This window comes from Wolffia australiana, chromosome 11, assembly GCF_029677425.1.
Source record: "Wolffia australiana isolate 7733 chromosome 11, ASM2967742v1".
Lineage (NCBI taxonomy): Eukaryota > Viridiplantae > Streptophyta > Magnoliopsida > Alismatales > Araceae > Wolffia > Wolffia australiana.
In genome coordinates this window covers 15445001-15467491 of record NC_135845.1, presented here as the reverse complement: position 1 = coordinate 15467491, position 22491 = coordinate 15445001, and the positions used below count along the sequence as shown (strand labels likewise).

The following is a 22491-nucleotide window of genomic DNA, read 5'->3' as shown; positions in this document are numbered from 1 at the left end:
AGAGAAGGAGAAGGCGCAAAAGAGAAAGAGAGAGATTAAGAGCGAGAGAAAGAGAGACACAGAGAGAAAAAGAAAAAGAAAGAGAGGGAGTGAGAGTGAGAGTGAACGTGCGAGAGAGAGCAGGAATATCCGGCGAGCAGTCCACCATTTTCGCAACTCCAGCGAGCAGGAATATCGGCTTCGGCGATAGGGAATGTCGGGAACAACCAACGAGTGGACGAGTCGTTCCATCCGTGAACTAAGCGATAGGGCGGTCGTGTCCTCCGATCTGAAGACGAAGGGAGGGAGCCCCGTAAACTAAGGGAAGGCCCAAGCGATCACAACGGAGGCCAAAGACGAACAGAAATCCACCTTCTGCGCATCTCCACCGTTGTCGTCGGCCACTTGGACTCGGGAATTCCGGAACCAAAACGGCTTTCTTTCGGAACTACCACCGCAGAACCCGTTCCACGCTGATGCCCTATAAAGCCAATCATCAGGCTTTTCCAACAGAGTGCACTACCGGAGAACGAGACTCAAGAAGAGGAGGAGGAGAAGAAGAAGAAGAAGAAGAAGAAGAAGAAGAGAAGAAGTTCGGCGAGAGCCATGGCGGCAGTAAAAGAGCGGACGGAGGTGGCGGCGGCGGAAGTGAGGCAAGTCTGGGCGAGCAACCTCTACGAAGAGCTCCCCCGATTCATGAAAGCCGTGGAGCTGGCCCCCTTCGCGGCCATCGACACCGAGTTTCCCGGATTCGTCCATCACACCCCCTTCTCGGCGGAGTCCCGCGAGCGCTACGAGGACGTCCGGCGCAACGTGGACGGCATGCACATCGTCCAGCTCGGGGTGTCCTTCTTCGACCCGAACGGCAGACGCTGCACCTGGCAGTTCAACTTCAACGACTTCGACCTGTCCTCCCCGTCGCACCTGCGATGGGATGCGTCGGTGGAGCTGCTGAAGAACAGCGGAATCGACTTTGCGAGGACGAGAAGTGAAGGCGTCGACTCCGGCGATCTCTCCGAGCGTCTCCGGAAGAACCAATGGATGGGGATGCCGAAACCTGTCTGGGTCACCTACCACGGCCTGTACGACGTCGCTTACCTGGTGAAGCTTCTCACGGGGAAGCCCCTGCCGCGGACGCTGCCCGAGTTCGCTCGCCTCGTCGGGTGCTGCCTCGGCGACGTCGTCGATGTGAAGCACCTGAGCCGATTCATCGGCGGATTCCATCTCGGGCTGTCGCGCCTGTCCGAGTTTTGGGGCGTGGAGGTGCTGGACGGGTGGGACGGGACGACGGCGCACCAGGCGGGAGTAGACAGCCTGCGTACGGGAGCCGTCTACCTGAGTATGTTGTCCAAGTTCGACGAAGACGAGACCGACGACGAATTCCACGGCGTCCTCTTCGGGATCGAGGAGGAGAAGATCGCCCCTCCTTCTCCTCCGCCTCCTCCTCGGTTTGTGAAGATCGGCCAACGCCTCGTTTACCTCTCCAAGCCCTGGCTTCCGCACGGCACGGGGGCGGGCTCGCAGCGTGTCCCCTGTCTTTGGCTTGGCCGTCCTCGTACGTCCTTCCCAGTCCAAGACTCCATGTAATCTCTAGTGTCCGTCTGTCTTCGGGTAGTTTTAGCAAACAGGAGAATTTTAAAGTTCGAAGCAGGACAAGCCGCTTTTTTGTCGGTGAATCTTTGAGAAACACGGAGTAAATATATATACCACGAGGTCTCGATGATTTCACATGTTTCTTTTTTTTTATGCCCTTCGTGATATCAGACAAGAAGATACCCGACTCCGCACACATTGACAAGCATTTTCTAAAAGGATAGTTGGATAGTCTAGAAGGTATCACACTCGACTTACAACGTCTGGCGTTCTTTTGATGCGCCGGTAATCGATCTGCCGACATAGGACACATCCGTTGAAAAACACGGGAAGAGAGCGAGCAAGCAGGATTAAAGATAAAAAGGGAGAGAGAAAGAGAGGGGCCACGGAAGCCGGGGAGTGAGATTGAGAGAGAAAGAGAGGAAGAGAGATGGCGAGTAAGCGGGAGAGATGGCGGTTCAAAGAGAAACAGAGAGAAAGAGAGAGACCAATCCGGAGAGACAAAACGAGGGTCGGAAAGAGGTCTAGAGACCGAGATTGGGCAAGCCGGAACGAAAGAGAGACTGAGAGAGACCGCGGGTTGGGAAGAGATGGAGACAGAGCGAGCAAGAGAACGATGGAGAACTTGCGAGTGAGGGGGACACATGGGTAGAGAGAACGAGCGAGCACAAGGTCTGGAGAGATAGAGCGGGCGAGAAGAGATGAAGAGGCGGCGGGCAACCCGGAGAGCTGAAGCGAGAGCGAGCAAGGATTGATGTATCGAGAGGGCAGGATATCGGGCAAGCGGGCAAGTGGGAAGGCGGGGGAGCTGGATATGGAGAGAGCGATCCGGAGACGGGTATTCCTAGATAGATAGGTTGGGAGATAGCGAGTGGGAGTGGGAGAGGGAGATAGAGAGCGACGGACAGGCAAACAGACCTTAAGCCATGGAGCACGATAGAGAGTGAAAGAGAGCGACGGCGAGGGATTCACCGATGAAAACTCGGAGAGAAGAAAATGATGTAGCGAAATGGTGTGAGTAAAAGAGAGACAGTAGAGATAGAGAGAGTAAGAGTGAGACAGAGAGGGAGTCGGAAAGAGGCATTCAGATACCGAGACAGAAATGTAGGAGATAGTTTCTGACAATGCGTCTGAGGGAGGAAGAAACAAAGGAAAGGTATACAGTGTATCAGAGAGAGAGAGAGAGAGAGAGCGAGAGAGAGAGAGGTATCCAGTGTATCAGAGAGAGAGAGAGGGAGAGAGAGAGAGAGAGAGAGAGAGAGAGAGAGAGAGAGAGAGAGAGAGAGAGAGAGAGAGAGAGAGAGAGAGAGAGAGAGAGCGAGAGAGAGAGAGAAATGGAAAAAGAAACGAAGAGAGCGATAGAGCAAAAGTTGTGGGAGAAATGCAAAGACGGACTGAGAGATAGATGGAGAAAAACGTTGAGAGAGCAAGGGGAAAAGAGACGCAGAGAGGGATGGAGAAACTAAGTTGTGAAAGAATGGATAGAGAGCACGAAGGAGATAGCGACGGGGATGGAAGAAAGAGAGGAAGGGAGAGAAGAGAGGAAAAGATGGACAGAGCGAGTGAGGAAGAGGGGAAAAAGACAGGAAAGGCAATAAGAGCCAGAGGAGGCGAGCAGTACTGATGTACCATCGTTGGCGATCAACAACATATCTAACGGGGAGCAGCAGGGCCAATGGGGGCAAATAGATGTAGAAAACCTAGTCTACCGATTGGCAATAAGGTACAAAATAATAATGAATATGTCAGTCAAGAAAGCAAAGATCACACTTACCTTGGCGTAAGTTGTCCTATGTGCCAAGTGGTGTTCCCTCTTTACGGTCCTCGATTGCAATTCACTTGAAGCATTTACTCGTTGAATGTAAGAACGGAGCCAAGTGAGACTCTCAATGAGCAAATAACACTATTTATCATTTTCTGGAACAAAACCCAGAAGGCCCCTTTACAAAGATGGAACGGACTATTGGTAGATGAAAGGCTTAGATAAATATAAGTGGGGCCCAAAAGATAAACCTACCCTCAAAATTTCAGCGAGAAAGGCTTTCTGGATTGTTAAATAACGTGATTTCAGAATGTAGCATTCTTAACCATCCAGCTTCCGCTCCGCTTCTTGATCTCATTGTGCACTTACAGGCATGGCAAATTATTTAAATACATAGATTAAAGTAATAAAAGCTTAATGATATTAAAAAAGCTAAAAATATATGCTGAGAGCTAAGAATTAGTCTCTAACAGCTTTGACGTTACAAAAATCTACACGCATAACATGATGAAAATTAAAATATCATTGTAGAGATAAAATGAATCTTTAGGATATTAACATAGACTCAATATTGCATACCCGACTTACATTAACGTATTATAATCTGACTGTTTAGATGTCCAAAAAAAAGTTCTAACTTGTAAAATTATTTGTTTTGAAATCAAATCTCTTAAAATACCATAACCCTATGAATTATCATAAATTCAAAAAAATGTAATAAATTAACATTTGTGTCACCAACATACATTTATGACCATTTTAATATAATCTGTTGTAACAAATCAAATTACAATACAATGTAGCAGGTTAGTGTTTATTATCCACCACCATCCTATCAAGTATTGTAATCTTTTACCTTCGCAAAGTTAAGATGTATTTGGTACCATTTATATAATGCAAATCTCACATCAAGGTGGGATCCTGCCAGAATTTAACTGTATCTCAATCGTTTTGCAATTATTAAAGTCACTCATTACATGTGTGGCCAAGCCCATCAAAGACTACTTCACCACTATCCTTAAGATGTACATTTTTTTGTACATTTCCCAGTACTCAACGCTAGTTGCTTCTCAAGCTATAAAGACCATCACAGATTCTATTAAGGATTCACCACGAATACAAAGTTAAATGTCAAGAGTTAAGCGCAAAATAGAAGGACATCTAGTATAATACTTTTGAATACCAAAAAATTGTCATATATGATCACTTTTTCTTCCACAAACAGTAGTCAGAATACCCTAAAGTGAAATACATGTAAGACAAGGATAAAAGCAAGAAGAAGATGATTACGCTAAGGAAGAAGAAGAAGAAGAAGAAGAGGAAGAAGAAGAAGAACAACAACAACAACAACAAAAACAACAAGAACACTAACAAGAACAAGGAGAAGGAGAAAGAGGAGATGAAGATGGTAACAATTCATTTATTCTCCTAACCGATTTGCTTCTGTATGTGTTTTGGAGGATTATTGACCAACTATGAGTAAACTTGACTCTCAAGCCATCAAATATATATATTGGTGGGATATTTACCCACACAAAAAGGATAAAAGTGATGGTCATTGTCAGCAAGAATAATTTATGTGATGTTTTTTTCTCCACGCTTGATGACCAACCTTAAGCTCAGCCTGTTGATCAGGACCTCTAAATCAACACTCAAATGATCATAACTCTATGGTGGAGGGAACAACTATTGCAAGAACCCCGTGCATCTGATGGAGAGAACCCTGCATCATCTGATGTAATCCTACATACTTGTTCACATAATGATGAATGTGTTGAATAACACTCCAATGAATCAGCAAGAGATTTAGATGTCCCAATTGCTTTGTGCAAAGGGGCGCGTCACAAAGTGCTCCCTTCAAAGTTTCATGATGGACGTGAGTAGAAGCATGATATTGAAAAATTTGTGTCTTATGCAGTTCTTTAACCATCCCATAAAACTTTATTTCATCGCTATTCCATGTGTTCCCAGTAACTAGGAATCGGTGGGAAGACCCGAGGTGGAGTTAAGTAATGCTTAAGGAAATGGATGCTCTTGAAAGAAATAAAATGTGGAAAGTTACTATACTACTAGAAGGGAATACGTTAATAGGATGCAAGTTGGGATTCAGTGTAAAACTGACTACAAAAGGAACTGCATATCAGTACACAAGTAGATTAATAGCAAAAGGATATGATAGAACCGGTGGCCTACACTATGTGGAGACTTTGGCACTTGTTGCAAAGACGAGTTTTCTTCGGACTCTCATCTCATGTGAGGCAACTAAAGGTTGGGTTGTGTACCAACTTGATGTTCATAATGCATTCTTACATGGTGATCTCCAAGAAGAAGTGTTTATTGAATTTCCTCTAGGATTCGATACCTCATAGAAAGAGGGAAAGGAATATCATCTAAAGAGATCATTATATGGCTTGAAAGAGTTTCCAAGGGCGTGGTTAGATCGCTTTCGTAGGGTTGTTGTTGTATTGAGACATCAACAAAGAAACGCTAATCACGCTCTCTTCTTTCAAAGACACATGGGCAAGATTACTGACGACATCAATATCTAGTGATGAATATATGTTTTTATGATTCCTTTCACTATTTATATCAATAATGTGCACAAAAATTATCATGTATTCATGTTGAAAATGAAATTAACTCTTAATTTTCTAATTGGTCTAAACTAATAGGTTTTATGATTTATGAACTAACCCCACTTGATTCTCTTGAATCAAGTGGTTTCCTTGGAGTTTCATTGTATGCTACAACTTAGGTAATTTGAGTATTCATGATATATCAACGATAGAGAAGACAGGGAGCTAAAGCACAATGGAGCATTCTACGGAGCAGGCCCAATTGGGATCCCAAAAGGAGCTTAAGCCTAATCAAATTAGGGGCCTATCTTTAACGAGAATTCAAGTGGGTGATTGTTGTTTTTTCTTATGAAGGAAAGCATGAAATTGAGTAGCCAGATTGCCAAATCTTTTGTTTGTCAAGTTGAGTGAAGAACTCTGTTTTGACAAATTTTAGTATGGCAGCCCTGACTGTAGTAGTGTTTCTTGGATCCCATCTTTTTTAGTGTCCGGTTAGGTGAACAAGGGAAGCACATCATTAAATCTGGAGGAAACTGAAGGAGAATGCATCCGTGGCCTCAAAGGGAGTGACACCAGAGGTTCGTGTATTCTTGGCAGTTATTGCATTCCACACTCAATTTTTCTGGCTTGGCTCTTACGAGATACAATAGCAAAGACCCATGGCCTTCCAACGTGGCAAGCGGTGCTAAAAAAATCATCCTACAGGCGGACCTTCGCGCCCACCGCCAAAACTTGTTTTTTGCTATTTTAAATAATTATGCTTTGATTACTTACCATTAAAATATTTTAAAAAGGTTTCTAAGAAATTTATTTAGAGTTACTCACAACATAATTTTGGTTTTCGGTCATTCCATCTGCTTAAAAACTATATACATATTCTAAATTATTTCCCTCTTTATAGTTCAATCCTTACTCAAATGTATACTTAGGAAGGAAACATATAAATGTGTTGCGTGATTCAGGAATTAACGACCACTTATACCCTTTACAGGCTTATTAATCAACCCCCTCATTGTATATGTTTACCATATGTTGATTATCTGGTGACAATGGAAAATCAGTCAACGAGTCAAAAATACTTTGGTAGGAATCTTTAAAATCAAATATCTCAGCCATCTCTCTCACAAGGACATACTTTTTTCACTCAACGTAGATATACAGTAGATCTCCTCATAGAGACTGGGATGATAGGGTGTGAGCCAATTGATGCCCCTCTAGAGCAGAATCATCAGCTGGTACTTAATGGGGGCAAGAAAGTTGACAGATTACAATGCTAAAGATTGGTGGGACAGTTAATCTGTTTGTCACACACTTGCCCTTACATTACTTGTGTTGTGAATATGGTCATCTCATTCATGTATGATCCTAGATCATGCCACTCAAATGCTGATATGTGCATACTATGATATCTACGAACAACACATTATTTATCGCTTCGCCATGATACTAGATTCCTCCCAACAAATACACAATATCCTGAGGTTTGAGTGCTAATCATCTCTATTTCCTACACAACCAGCATCTGTGTAACCTTCCACTATCAGACTCTTCTGATTCGAAGATAGCCCTCCATGCATAACAGAGTAGAAATCATTGCCTTTTGGCTGAGGTGTTCTCAATCGGCGAAGCCTCCTTGGACTGAGCTGAGGAGTTCTCAATCGGCGAAGCCTCTAAAGCCTAAATAGATCTCAATCGACGATGCCTCTGGTAATTATCATTCGGGTATGTCTCGAAGTTGTTCTCAATCGGCTATGCCTCTTGGCCTTTTAAGAGTATATCTCAATCGGGGATGCCTAGAATCCAGCTTTTCGATTTTGTACACACTAATACAATGTCGTCTTTTTCTTAATGGTTTATGGGCCTTTTCCAAAGACATAGGGGTGTCCATCTCGATCTATAGCTCGATCAACCCTTCTTACAACATTTCTTTGTCCTTATAATTTGGCCTTACAAAATACACTTGTACACAAATTATAAGTCCAAGGAAATGTTGTAAAAAGGGTTGATTGATATTATAAGTCAAGTTTGTAAATAAAATGCGTAAATAATATAATACAACGTAATAAAAGTCCAAAACTTGCCCTTATAATATATATGAGTTTTGCTTATCCACGAGTAAACAAGGTCTTCTCAACTGGAGAAGCCTCTAAAGCCTGAGGTGATCTCAATCGGCAATGCCTCTAGCTGTTCTCAATCAGCGAAGCCTCTAAGGTGTTCTCAATCGGTGAAGCCTCCATTCTATTGCCTTTTGGCTGAGGTGTTCTCAATTGGCGAAGCCTCCTTGAACTGAGCTGAGGAGTTCTCAATCGACGAAGCCTAAAACTCCAAGGTGTTCTCAATCGGCGAAGCCTCTAAAGCCTAAATAGATCTCAATCGGCGATGCCTCTGCAAATGCTCTTAGAGTGTGTGAAATCTTAGAGTGTGTGAAATCTTATGTCTACGAATGCTCTTGTTGGAACTAGATCTCCTCAGTGCATATCCACTTATCTTATATTGTGACAATAAAACTGCAAACTTAACCGAAACGGAAAATGAGGAAGCGTCAGAAACGACGATGAGGAGAGAGAAAAAAATCAAGGGCTAATATTTCTCCAACTTCAAACGGCCATATCTTTTGATCTACAATTCCGATTGAGCTGAAATTTTCAGCACTGCATCTTCTCCCCCCCTCTTTCCATCCATACCCTCTGATCTATAAATAGAGGCCTGGATCACTGTTAAATTCATCTTGAACTCGCTTCCAACTTGTGTGGCTTGATTGAAAGATAGTGAGTTTTGAGAGAAGGAGCTTTGGTGTCTTGGGTTCTTTGGTGTCTTGGGTTTGTGGGAGGAAGCATTAGATAAGAGGAGGAGCTTAGTAGCACTCGCAAATCAATGTGATCTTGGTGGAACATAAGGATCTAAGGTAAGTGTCATCGCCTTACATTGTTTCTCTCCCAACATCATCATTATCATCATTATAGTTTGTCATCATCTTTTCATTTATCATTTCACTTATTTACATCCCCATTATCTCGTCTCTATCTTTTCCATTCATGCATTTGGTCAATATCGTATCCGTCATGGCCTCTACCTTATTATTGTAACACTTTGCATAAATATCTTATTATTCTACTTATATTTCCTCAATATCACTATCTAGCCTATTCTATTCTTGTATTTATCTCCTCTTTTTTATAATCACTCTAGTGAGAAATTAAATCCTTAATCATCATTACCTGTGGAGACAATCTGTACTCATCACTAACTAAATATGCTTAAGTAAGTACGGTTACATATAGTTTTATTGAATAAATCAATTACCAACGACGAATTAAAACCCCTAAAATTGATATTATCAATTGGCGTCGTTGCCGAGGAACAGTGGCCATTAGGGATTTATTTTATTTTCTAGTGATTTTTTTCTCGTATACTAATATCTTCTAAGGGTAATTATGTATGCCAAGGATGAGGAAATCATCATTCTCAGGTATGAAATTTTTTCTTCCTAATGATGAAGATAACTCATGTCTTTTTATAATTTTGTGTTTGATACCCATATTATGATTTCAAATCTTCCTAAACAAAATTATGAATCTTATGAGAGAAGATATGAGAGAAATTTCAATCCACATTTATGTGAACCTTTTCATTTTGATTTTCAATCCCCTAGAAAAAACTGCATTGGTGTCCCTAGTTATTTTAAAATTCATGAAACTCCTTATAGTCATAATCTTCAATCTAGTCATAATAAGGGTTTTGCTTAACCTTGAGTAAATGAGCTCGAGGTAGCGCTTCCAAACATGAGGCCTCACACCCAAGGACTGAGGTGTTCTCAATCGGCAAAGCCTCCAAGGACTGAGGTGTTCTCAATTGGCGAAACCTCCAAGAAAGGAGTTCTCAATCGGCGAAGCCTCCAAGGACGGACTAAGGTGTTCTCAATCGGCAAGCTTCCAAGGACGGACTGAGGTGTTCTCAATTGGTGAAGCCTCTAAGGACGGACTGAGGTGTTCTCAATCGGTGAAGCCTCCAAGGACTAGGGTGTTCTCAATCGACGAAGCCTCCAAGGACTGAGGTGTTCTCAATCGACGAAGGTAAAGGTTTCATGAGAAAGTTCAAACACTACTCGATATCTTCGAGAGCCGAGGTGCAGCTTGGCACCCCACGGGCTGGAAACTTAACCTATTGATTGGGTTAACTCAATCCTTAGTTAATTAATCTATATGTTGAGGTAGTTAATTAATAAGATTGGTCAATAATTATTATTTGGACACTAAAGTTAGTAACTAGAATGATACATGGACCTAGAGGGTGACACGCATAAGATCGTAGGGGCATTGGTGAATATATTTTACTTTATAGGGTTTTTTAGGAAAAAACTTAAGTAAAATGTAAATAGGGAAGGGCACTCCTTTTAAGCACCCAGGCCAGCTAGAATTGAGAGCCGCCCTTTGTCCACTGTGCTCTCTTTTCTACTCAACCAGGGAGAGTGCCTTCACGGTGAGAAGACCTTCAAGGAGAGTTGAAGAATAAGAGGTGGCACGTGAACGGTTTCAAAATGATCTCTAAGTGAGCAGATCAAGAGTGGAACAAGTTCCCCATAAGGTACATATGATGTATGCTTTCAAAGATTGATTTTGAATTGATGATTATGCTTCCACATCATGCAAACCATGTTTTCCATGGTTGAACCAAGGCAAAGAACCCAACAATCATGAGATCAGAACCCCATTTTCCACCCAAAAAAGTAGTAGAGGAGGAAGAAAATTCTAATTATATAATAAAATACTAACGACAATTTATTATAATTTTCTGTAGACAAAAAATTCTTTGTCAAGGTGATTTTGGGAAGACCATTAGGTATCAAGCAATAAATAAGATATATAGACCCCTTATATGTGTACTGTTATCCCACAGAAATAATAATACTCCAAGAAATGTCATGGATTAAGAACAATCAAAAACATCTTGTCACACCTTTCCTTAAAATAGTAAATAAAATGATGCAGCCAATTAAATTGTCCAAGATATAGGTGACTCAAAATTAAACTAGTGTGATCCAAATGCCCTTTTTCTTGGCTATTTTTATCTTTCACCTGCTTTAATTATAAGAAAAAACCTTAAAATCTTCCCTGAGGGAGAGCGCGCCACTTCTTTCTTGTAGAATATGCTGAAAATAGATAGATTAGCACTAATAATCAACCATTGTTTAAGTACTAGAGTTCCATAATTAACCACGATTGATAAAAAAACTAGCGAATGCATGATAACGCCTAAAAATGTCATATCGTCTGAGCCTTTTTTAGTAGTTTAAACTATTTGTTTATATCAAAATGATCAAGACATTCAACCATTACACCAAGTCATTCTCCTCCAAATACATAATGTATTAATTCATTATTTCTCCATGACATCACCCTAACATACATCTACTATGATACATATGTCTCTCGTATTGTGTATCTTTACCCATATTTAATAAATTCCCTTCAATTTAAGTGTCATGCCTGATGTCGGACGTCGTCTGACGGATAATTCACTAAGTTGTATCTAACTACGTGATGCGATGAAACCTAGATGATTGTACGTTCAGGTCCGACTTGCGGGGTGGTTGCCGAGTTCCGAGCTCCAGGGCGGGTGACCGAGGATGATGACAGTGACCTTTTGACCCTTGTCCGAGCGACGATGGCGACTACGGCGTCAAGCGGAATCAATCTGTTGGTGCTCGCACGTTATGGATAGGCTCGGCCCGTACCTAGGAAATCACTCAACTCGTAGTTTTCTATTGATGATCTCTCACCTAAACTAACCCGAGCGTGGTGGAGTGCAGCCGAAAATATACTCAAGAAAGTAATGTAACGGACGAGCAAGGGAACGACGTACCTCGTTGGCGGTGGTGTTCGTCGCCGGCGTCTTCGTCGGAGCACGGGCCGATGAGGACCAGTAGGTGGAAGTGTGCCGCTCTTGGGCACGACTTGACTCGACTGGTGGCGGTATCGCGACGCAGGAGCGACGATGGAGGTCGGAGGCCAGAAAACAAGAGAGATATGACGAGAAGGCGGCACGAGAGGACAGCCAAAACTCAATGAGCAGATCCGTATTGGTGGATCAATGCGACCGGAGCAGATCAGAGGGTGTTCGTCGGCAGTGGTGCAGTCTCCACAGGCGGGTTGCGAGCAGCTGCGTCATCTTTGAGTGGGTGCAGCGAGCAGTGCGACAGCAGGGGACCACCCGGGCAGAGGCAAATACACGATAGCAGCTGATGCAGAGATCGCCGCGAGCCTAAATAGGAGTCTGTTGTCAATCGGTGGCCCATGTGCGAGTGCCGAACCCAGCTCTAGAGTCTAGGGCGCCGCCTTGCGATATCGCATAAATCTTGTGCAGTCAAATATGTCGGATTTCCGGGAGGAGAGTCTCAATGATGCCATGGAGTCAAACTTGTCACAATGTAATCATGCAGATCGCGGGCTCTGACAATGGCGTCGGATGATTGCCCGACAGGAACATTCCTGGTGCCCGACGGTTGGTGACGTCAAGGGCTTCTGAGACACTCGCAAATTTTACAACCTTCAAGAGCGACGACAGCAGCGCAAATTTGGCTACAGCCACACAGTCGGCATCATCGAAGTGCACGGTGGAGGGATTGAGCGCCAGACAGTTCCCTGGATGTTCGTAAACCGCAACGTAACTGGGGATGCGATTGGGCGACCGCACCAGGTCGGTGCACCAGACACATACACACGAGAAACCGGGACCGACGACTGGTCTTCGCATGATGTCGATGGATGCTCGCCTAGGTGTTGAGCGACGTCGAGTACTCGGCCGAGAAGCAACGGGACCGTTGGGAGTCGGAGTAGTGAGGCGAACCTTCCTTGCCTCAACCCTCTTCTTCTCTCCTCGTCTTCCTCTACTTCTCTCCTCTCCTCTCCTTCTTCCTCTTATATTCCTCTATCGTGAGATCTGAGCGACAAAGTGTAACTGTCTCAAATGAAAATCCAGATCTGAGGGGAATGTGGTCCCATCATGGCCTTATATAGGGCCATGATGGGCCCCTTACAAGGAGTCCAACAAGGGGGAGTCCAATAAGAGACCCCCCCCCCATTTACAACACAAATAAAGAAATTATGAAATCAAAATACGTGAAAATAAAACGATAAGGACGGGTACGAAAACGTGATGATACAGACGCATCACGACGAGTAGGGTGCACTCGCCGTGACGAACACAACACAGAATTTAAAACGACTGAAAACAGATAGTCAAAACGCGAGCATGTGCGCGGACGTGCACAACCCGGAGTATTTAAACCCATGTGTCTTCACGGTTGCTTTGGCGTGCCGGTCGGGCTGGACATGGACCGACGGTGATGCTGATGACGGCGAAGACGGCTCCGATGACGATTCGTCGATGTTGTTTGGGCGCGCTCCATCAATGCCTTGAATCCTCTACTTATTCTCATAACCATTTAGGCATTTACCTATTCTTTCCACTTTTATTGAATTTCATGTTTATTTTTTATATTTTTCCTCAGTTTCCAAGTAGACAAGAGTTTCCAGAACAGTCAAGTCTGGAGTAATTACTCGCCTGTCTCCATAATTCTCTTCTCACTTCTTTTCCCCTACTTCATCATCTCTTTTCACTTCTTTTTTATATCTCACTCTCTTACACCCTCTTTCCTGCTCATTTTTTTCCTCTCTTCCATCTTCCACCCACCAGCCCAGGATGAACAATACGACATATAACAGTTGCCTAATTTTCATATTATTCTTCTTATCATGTTATCCACCACTGATAAAAGAAAATCATGCAAATTGGAAGGTTTATTGACCATAAAAAGTCAGCAATATGTTAAAAAGTAGTCAAAAGTCAACATAATTTGATCAGGGAAAGTAAAGGTCAGGCAGCAGGAGATGACGGCCAAGGTGCCCCAGTCATCACGGCCTCAATGTCATGCGGCCTTCGCGGGCAATTGGTTAGATTCCTACAGCCTCCAGCTGTGACCAGCTGCAAAAATTATCAATATAAAAAAGGCATGGGATGATCAAAATCATTTAAAGTATTTTTAGTAACAAATGGGTTTCTATTTTAGGAAAAACATTTAAATAAATAAGCTATTTTTGGAGGTCTTGTATCGTAAAACAACCCCAGAAAGCACTCCCAGAAGAGAGAATGATGCAAGTCTCTATCTTGGGCAGAACGCATAATTTACTTTTAGCTGCAATTTTATTTTTGTGAAAAAGAATGTGACGTCATTAAATTGTTTGTAAGGATGTGATTTCAATGATAACTTCTATATTGGGCAGTGAGAAAAATCTACTACGATATTATTATAACCAACCGCAGCAGTAACTAGCTAAATCGGCAATATATGACAGCTATAAGTAAAGATGCAATTTTATACTTGGGGCAGGTCAAAGATTTTGAGGAGATTTTATTTCTGAATAACACCAAAGGATAAACAGTTTATAAATCTAGACTCAGATATATAACATGAGGCGATAAAACTGCAATTTTGATTTTGGTCATCACGCAGAATTCAGAGAAAATTTATTCTTCTAATTACTATACCACAGAAATAAATTGTTAAAAAGACAACTCTTCCAGACTCAACTCCAGAACACAAAGCAACACCAATGCAATTTTTTATTTTGGTTAATTGGTAGGATTATCAGAGATTTTATTTTTCAGCATAACCATACCACATTGCTTTCAATTCTGATGCCGCCAAAGCCCCTGAATCTGCTGATCTCTCTATGATTGAAATATTTCGACTTGTCTGCGTCTTCCATTGCAGGAAGTAGCAGAGCGTCAATGAAATAGCAGCCGGGCTCCACCGTGATCACCTGTAACAAAATAAAACCCCCTTCATTTTACATAGAGCAATAAATACGAATTCTCAATAATAAGGGGTGTAGAATTCTCATTAATGGTCTGAGGGTAGTTTTGTTAATGGGAGACAATTAGAGTTTAAAAATAGTACCTCACTTTGCATGACAAATAAGGCATAAAAACAAGTATCTTAGAAGTAATTATTTAACATAATTCAATGGGCAGCCTGGTTGTTAAAATTAATATTTAATTGAAGACAAATATTAAAAGATAATACAGTACGCAATATATGATAAGGCACATAAACTCTTGCTTCAAACATATCGATATGAAAGAAGGACACTGTAGGATCAGGTTAGGTTTAGACTTGTAGTTAAAACATTTAACCAACCAGTCGATGAAAAATCTTTAAGTTGCAGAGCTAAATAAGTCAATATCACATGAAATAAAAATGGTCGAATATATTTCTAAGAATGGTTGGAGTTTGGAAAGAAAGGATTGACCATGCCATCTTCAAGAGTCCTTGCAGTCCGCAAGGATCTGAGCCCCGCCTCTTTGGGCCGCTCTAATCCCTAGATTAACACATTATTTGCTTCTATCAGTGGAAATTTTAAATTCAATAATAGAAAATTAAAAAATAGAAATAAACAAAAAAGATCCTGGGACCTTTGGATAGCCTCCAGGATCATGTGTGTCTATTCCAAGGAGATGGCCGAGACCATGTGGCATGAACACAGCACCCAATCTTCTATCCATCATGTCATCAATATCACTGAAACAAGTCCCAATCTTTTTTATCCAGTTTTGGTTAATGTCAAATAAATGATGAGATTTGGCATGAACATACCCATGAATAATCCCAACTTCCTTCAGTCCTTCGAGAATGGTCCTCTCTGCTAATCTGTAATAAGAACAAGGCATAATTAGAGTGGAAATTTCTCCATAAATAAATGTAAAATATGACAGAAAAAGACCTTGACGAAAAAAATATTCCAAAGAGATATGTTTGTTCACATTGATGGAACATCTCCAAAAAAATCTCATTTACTGAATCTGTAGACTGAAGGATATTTACTGCCAACAGTTTTGTCGGCACTTAGCCCCTTAGGGGCATTTTAGTCATTTGGTGATTTAGATTACATTTCTTCCTTTCCTTTTTGGAGGGCAGTCAAGAATCAAGGTAAGAGTGTCACTTGGTTCATGTTTCCCCTCTCCATCTCCGTCCCCTCCCATTGACCATCCAGCAATCCCCTCCCCCCATGATTGCCTCACCAGATCTTCAGCTGGCTCCCCTCCAATCCGATACTTACCCCTGCCGATCTGCTCTCTTTTAGTCCTCAGCGATACATATCCCCCTGATTGTCAGCCCTTCACCTCGTCTCCAGGTGCCTCATCACTAGTTCGACCCTTCTCCCCCTTTCCAGATACGAATCTACCTATAGGTTTGTATCAATTAATTATTCTTTCAAGGACGACCTTCAAGTAGACTGAAAACAAATAGGGCAAAATCTGTCAATCATCAATCACTTTGGTGAGAAAGAGACAACAGAGGAACTGCTAAAATTTGGAGGCAAAGAATTGGGGTGTAGTTCTCAGTTCCGCACTGGTGAAGACTAAAAGTAACAAAAGGAAAAACAAGGCACGATCATTGACATATTTGATACATCAAAGTCACCGTTGTGTATCATATGGCCCTAGGCATATCTGATACCAACTGGCCAGAGGGTTATGTATGTCCAATTGACTTTGATGTTGACGAGACATTGACTGTGTCAAACCTCTCAGACGTCGATATCATCATCGTCAAGGTTCACTATGGTAGTTTAAATATGCTTTTTTAAGAATATTGTCTTGTCACCACCAATAATCTGGAGTATCCCATCAACAATCTAGCGTCAACGGCAACCCCCATCAACTTTAACCACCCCTAAAAGCATTGAAGTCAAAGTCGTCGTCAACAACAATGGCTGATGTTGAAGGTCAATTTAAAGTTGGTGGGTGTGGGGTGCTAACTGGCCATCCTGTTGAATGGCTATAATAGGCGTGGACTAAGAATTGGCCTCAATAATTAAGCAATCCTCCAAATAAAGAGCGGTTTCTGACCAAGAGAAAACTATCCAATGAAGTTTTTGAGGCAGAAGCCAAGAGGGGGGACCCAACAACTCCTGAAGAGCTGTGCAGTGTGGAGGCCATAGGGGTAACTCAGACGAATTGGTGTTGCAAGGACTTCCAATCAGGAACTTGCTATGATTCCCAACCGTGCTTAGGGATATTTTTGTCATTTCATTCATGAAGGACATTTTAGTCTTTCCCTTGATAACTTTTTTCTCATTAAAATAAGATAGCCCTCCCTTTAGGAAAGCAGCAAATAATATTGAATTGAGGACAGGCTTTATCCTTCATATGTCAAGGGCTGGTAAGGTTTCGCGCGTTGTATCGAATTAAACCACATGCTCCACTACTTGTGCAGGCCCCCCTCAATTCCTTTGAGTTTTGGTCTTGTGATCATACTTCCCATGCGGAGTGTTTCACGCGTTAGCTGGGCCCCTAATCGGCATAGTGAGTTTGCAGCCCCTTTGTCTGCTCTTGGTTTTCCCATCAGCACTCTGCAATCCCACTCCCCCCTGAGTGCCATACACTCGCCACATCTACAGTGGGCTTGCCCCTGGTCAATCCCTATCCCCTCAGATCAGCCCCCACTCAACCCCCTTTCACCAGACGATCCTGCTGTTAGACAGACTGAAGACCTGCTCTCTTCTTGATGCTCTTCTCCAGTGTAGTGACCACTGTTTCAAAAAAGACAAATGGCACGTTTACCAGCCAATGAGCTACATGTGCAGGGCCCTCCCATTTACAACAGTTAGAAAAAAACAAGATAGAACTCCAGATCAACACCTCTCCCTGATAGGAACCTAAGCTATGGTTTGTACCAGAAGTCTGAGATCATAAGGACCGTATGTTAAGACTGCAGATGTGACACTCTGTGAAGCAAGCATCTTGAAGGCACATGCCATGCATGGAAAAGGATAGCTGTCAAGACACGATTGTGTACTTATAGTCGAGGTCCAGTTATTCCTCCTGATCAGGTTGATATCATCTTGCCAATATCCTCATGAATAAATTTTCCTTCTTTGGTTCATTCTTAAAAGGAAAGGGAGAAAGAGAAGACCCCGACTAAGCAGAATATGCCAATAAATTTGGTTAGAGTATCTAGGTAAATTTAAATTTTATTTCTCATTAAGCAGGTTCTCCTAAATGAAGATGGTATGATCAAACAGATAGACGACAGTAACTACCACCCAGAGTCAAATATTTATGAGAAAATGTTATTTTAAAGTGTCTCAAAACAAGAAGGCAATAGAAATTTACTTGTGCATGTCGACCCAATTGACACCAGGACGCATGCTTGCTATAACATAATCATGAGCTTTGAGGACGGCCTGCAGACAAAATTGCAAAAGCCAGCGAGAATTGGATCATGATATCATTATCTGCAAAATGCCTCTTCTTTGGTTGGTCGATAAACCACAAAGAATTTCTAATGTCCAGAACTCATGGTTTTCTATTTGTCAAAGAAGATATGTTGAATAAATCATCATAATGGGCATCATAATTTTGCCCACCAATCAATAATACTGATCAAGTTGGCAGATTAATTAAATTATTTGACATTGAAGAGTTTTACCCAAAATCAATTTATCTAAGATATAATGCTCTGCAATAAATGACAAATAAACAGAAGTGTTAGGACACTCACATCATAAACCAGAAGCTGGTTCTTTGAAAATTTACCGTTGACCTACAGAAGAAAATTCAATCATCGTTACCCGAGCATTTCAAAATAAAGAGTATGCCAACAAGACCAAAATATGCACATTTTTGAGGGACAAATGAATTATATGCAAGAAAACGAAATAATATCCATAGCATTCTTTCAATAACCTTAAAATTATAAACCCAGACAATGGGTGGATTCCTAAAAGTATTTCCTCAAAAATATAGCATCGTAAAGTTGTTTTTCTTTTTTAAATATAGCACCTTAAAGATGTTAAAAGTCCGCCACCAGCTGTAAAATTTTCTAGATCTTACCAAGGATTGGACGAGTTTGAGTTATGATCACATATCTGTAGTTTCCCCCAGCAAAAGAACAGCCAAAATAACCCTTGAGGTGGACTAATGAGAATGGGCCACCCCAGAAGGAAACATAAGCAGGTATCAAATATACTGTTAGACGTATTGGCATTATTGTAAATTCTCTTTCATAGGATTTATTGCCTTATTCCATCAGCCCAACTCCCAGAGCTGCAGTGTTCAAGACACTGCCCTGCTATAGCATCTCCTCTTTTTCTTCTATCTTCCTTATCACTTATGCATTTGCGTTGATAGATTTTGGGCTTCCTCCGCTGAGTCTTCCATGGAGAAGGTAGTGTCATCTGCGTACCGAAGTAGTGGTATACCCATTGGGAAACTCAATTGGAATCCTTCAACCTTCCTTGTGCACATACTTTTACTGTACGGGCGGGCACGGCATCCACTGCTAGGACAAATAAAAGCAGTGCCAATGGGCATCCCTGTCTAACTCCTCGTTGAAGCTGAATCCATCTGCCCTCTAGTTTGCCATTCACTAGGACAGAGAACAAATGTGACATCACACACCTTCTCACCTAGTTCACCCATTCTATTGAGAAGTTTCTCTTCCTCATTGATGCCTATAAGAAGTCTCAACCAGAATGTTGTATGCCTTAGGGAAATCTACTTTCCACATAAAACCTTTCTTTCTCTCTCTCTGCCAATCTGCTATGATTTCCCCCATATGTTCTCCCATGGATTTCAACAGAATAATCATGTAAAAAGATATTCAAAGTAATGAAATTATGCTTACAGGAAATGAGCATGTAATGTCTGAGCCATAAAAATGGTATTCAGCTCCCATGTCGAATAATGCCATATCTCCGTCATGTAAAGTCTGAAGGATAAGATTGAAGAAATCATTGAAAGAAAACAAACTGAATGTCAATGTAGAAGCTGGAGATAATGAAATAAGAGTACTTTTATTCAACTGAGAGATTTCTGTCTCTGATGATAGAGATTGGCAAGGTGAAAATTCTAGGTGGACACTACCTTGTCATTTGGAGCAGCAGCATGGCCATAGTGCAGGACTGCACTGTAACAGACATTAAAACAGAAATGCAATAAGTAGCTGAGGTTGTAAAGAAATAGAATCATAATGTGGATCTCAAAGAAATATTAATATAAAAAAGATCAGAAAGGAAGATCCAGAAAACTTAAAGAGAAATTCTTCTGTTTCATCTATCTCACTAATGAACAGAATGCCAGATTTTTCAACTGCCATAAAATTGATATAACAACTTAAACGACGGAGCAAACATCTCTCATATCTCTTTTATATTCAAAAAAGTGTATTACTCGGAATGGCTAATAAACAGCCACAGAATATCTACTACTAATAAAGAATTCAAAATTCAAAAGCAAGATTAAATGCTGAACGTTCAAAAGGGCAAACCTGTTTTCGCCAGTGGCACAGATGCATGTGTAAGAGCAATGTCTGCAACCTCCGTACATGTAAACATGATGAAGGAATATGCTTTCCAATTGGTATTCCTTCATCCCCACTTTAGCGCTCCTCATAACCTTGGATTTAAACAAATTGTTTTTACAAAAGGTCCAAAAGGTCCAAAACAGCGAGCTTCCAATAAAATCTACCCAGCGATATTTGTTTTCCGTGTGTCTGAGGATATGAAGTCTACTTCAGGAGTATGCTGTGTGCCTCGGTGGTGAGAGATTAAAAATATAGGATTATGTCGATGATCCTCTCCCTGGACACCCAGCACAGGAAAAAAATATAGGCTTATCGAGGATTATATAGGATTATATAGGATTTCCCACCTTATATGAGCCAAGGAAAAACAAACCAATGATGAGGCAGGAAAATACAGAGGAGATATACTGACGCTACAAGTCACTGATGGAGCCCTATCAAGTACATAGGGAGGGCAAAAAAGACATCTGAGAGGTGCATTTAGCTCTAAGAATGGGAAACATTTATTTTCCTTTCTTGATTTCATGATGCTATGAAAGCCATCGATATACCTGGACTGAGCATTCGTGAAATCTTTGAAGTGCTATTGGATCTGAGGACTGTATAAATGAATTTGATTTCCAAGTGCGTTTGAACTGTTATTGGATCTGAGTGGTTCCCTCTTCTCCGTCTGCTAACTCTATCATAATTCTTCCCCCCACCTGTCTTTTTCCTTTCTCTGCACAAATTCATTTATCTTTGACACACCCTTTCAAGAATCTAACCATTGACCTGAAAGTTCTGAGGGTAGAGAGTAACAGGACAATGGGAGACATTATCGGCAAGACTATCTGAGACATGGAAATCAAATTTAGTTTTTCATGAAGCGATTATTGCTCAATTCGGATCTGTTACCCTATCATTGGCATCAGAACCTGGAGTCTAGCAGGAAGATCACAGTTATAGAAATGAAAATGGTGAGAATGAAAATGGATATTAAGGAAGCATTATAGAATCAACAGGGGATGTACCACGTGGTGTCGAACAGAGAAACAAAGACTTTGAGTCATATATCTTCTCCCTTAATCAGTCGTAACCAGTGTATTGCCAATACCTGACTTTCCCAGTTTCTTATTCTATGTAGCCCATTGGTATAGCTGATGTTTAAGCCAGTAGTCTTCTCTGTCAATAGACACCATTTTTATTCTCAAACCCCAAAGTCTATGTGATGCAGGACTTGGTGGAAAGGACGGCATTTGCCTACAGAGCAACTGTAAACCAGAGCGTGCACTTGTCAAAATCTCTTGCTGGCCAAATGTTTGAAAGCACACCTGCTGGGCCATCCGCCATGCACCTGTGTGCCCTCTTGACTTCTGTGCGTCCACACAGTGTTCCCGCACATGTGCATCTGATATTCTAGCAGCTATGGATCTTGTTGATAGTGCTACTTCTGAGGTTGGTGCGCAAACTGCTGGCGATGCTCGTGCCAGCCCATTAACCTCTCATAAGATCTCAGATCCTCTTCCCCACGCACCTGAGAAAGTCTGTTTCGGTGGCACCAATCTCTACCAATGGTGTACGTTTGTCGTCCTGACACTCAAGACACGCTACCAAAGCAAATGCTAGGTGGAAGCTCCAGTAGATGAGCAAGCCATTGGATTTCCTCCCCAGCTGACTCCTTGGTATTATGATTCCTTGGATGTATCTCAAGCAGTTGAGGGATCATATCCACAAGAACTGTTCTGAGAAGGGTATACATGCTGATTGATAGGGCACATAAAATGACACAAAGGAGCCATTTCAAGGCCCATAGCTGCTAGAATATTCATGCCAATTCAAGGCCCTGGCACATCGATCAGTGTTGGACCACAAAGACCCATCGGTAAAGAAGGGTGTTCACCTTGAGGCACCACTATGTGCCTGAACCCAGTATGAAGTGGTGTGAAAGCAGATCATTCACAGAGAGAAAGTTCACGACTTGGACAAGGCAATTCACACCTTGTTGGAAGAGGAAACCAGGCTCAGAGTTCAAAGCTCTAAGCTTCCAAAGAAGTGCATCGCGTAGCTGATTGATGGAGCAGGACATGCTGAGAATAGGGAGTAGAACAAGAACTGCGGAGCGAAAGATGGACTGCAAGGGGACTCCAAGGATGACCTGCTCTACACATTTCCAGCATTCGAAACACCAAGGAGATCTGCTTCAATCTCCATGTAACCGCTGCAACGCGGAGAAC

The 22491-nt window shown here is 41.9% G+C and overlaps 2 protein-coding genes across 3 annotated transcripts in view; both read right to left on the bottom strand.

The window, feature by feature from the left end:
* Positions 1–297: 297 nt before the first annotated feature.
* Positions 298–3563, bottom strand: LOC144709089 (uncharacterized). Its single transcript, XM_078582492.1, has 3 exons — positions 3347–3563; positions 503–1866; positions 298–460 (listed from the first exon to the last, which is right to left on the bottom strand). Exons 2-3 carry the CDS (start codon positions 1201–1203, stop codon positions 298–300), a joined length of 864 nt encoding a protein of 287 aa, XP_078438618.1. The 5' UTR covers positions 1204–1866; positions 3347–3563.
* Positions 3564–13708: 10145 nt separating this feature from the next.
* LOC144709637 (Metallopeptidase M24 family protein) overlaps positions 13709–22491 on the bottom strand; it is a 12571-nt gene continuing 3788 nt past the window's right edge. The window contains exons 7-16 of one of the 2 annotated variants that reach the window (XM_078583226.1): positions 20243–20370; positions 19840–19882; positions 19601–19684; positions 18476–18517; positions 18088–18158; positions 15566–15619; positions 15385–15490; positions 15222–15290; positions 14589–14732; positions 13709–13893 (exon numbers count right to left, since the gene is read on the bottom strand). In XM_078583226.1, coding sequence (XP_078439352.1) covers positions 13786–13893; positions 14589–14732; positions 15222–15290; positions 15385–15490; positions 15566–15619; positions 18088–18158; positions 18476–18517; positions 19601–19684; positions 19840–19882; positions 20243–20370 — 849 coding nt within the window. In that variant the 3' untranslated portion in view covers positions 13709–13785. The remainder of the gene's footprint in view (positions 13894–14588; positions 14733–15221; positions 15291–15384; positions 15491–15565; positions 15620–18087; positions 18159–18475; positions 18518–19600; positions 19685–19839; positions 19883–20242; positions 20371–22491) is intronic. The other variant, XM_078583227.1, reaches the window with a different exon arrangement.

Coding starts and splice junctions, on each gene's coding strand:
- LOC144709089 (XM_078582492.1), bottom strand. CDS start 1,203: ATGGAATCCGCCGATGAATCGGCTCAGGTGCTTCACATCGACGACGTC. Junction 461..502: donor TTCTTGAGTCTCGTTCTCCG/GTAGTGCACTCT, acceptor TTGGCTTTATAG/GGCATCAGCGTGGAACGGGT.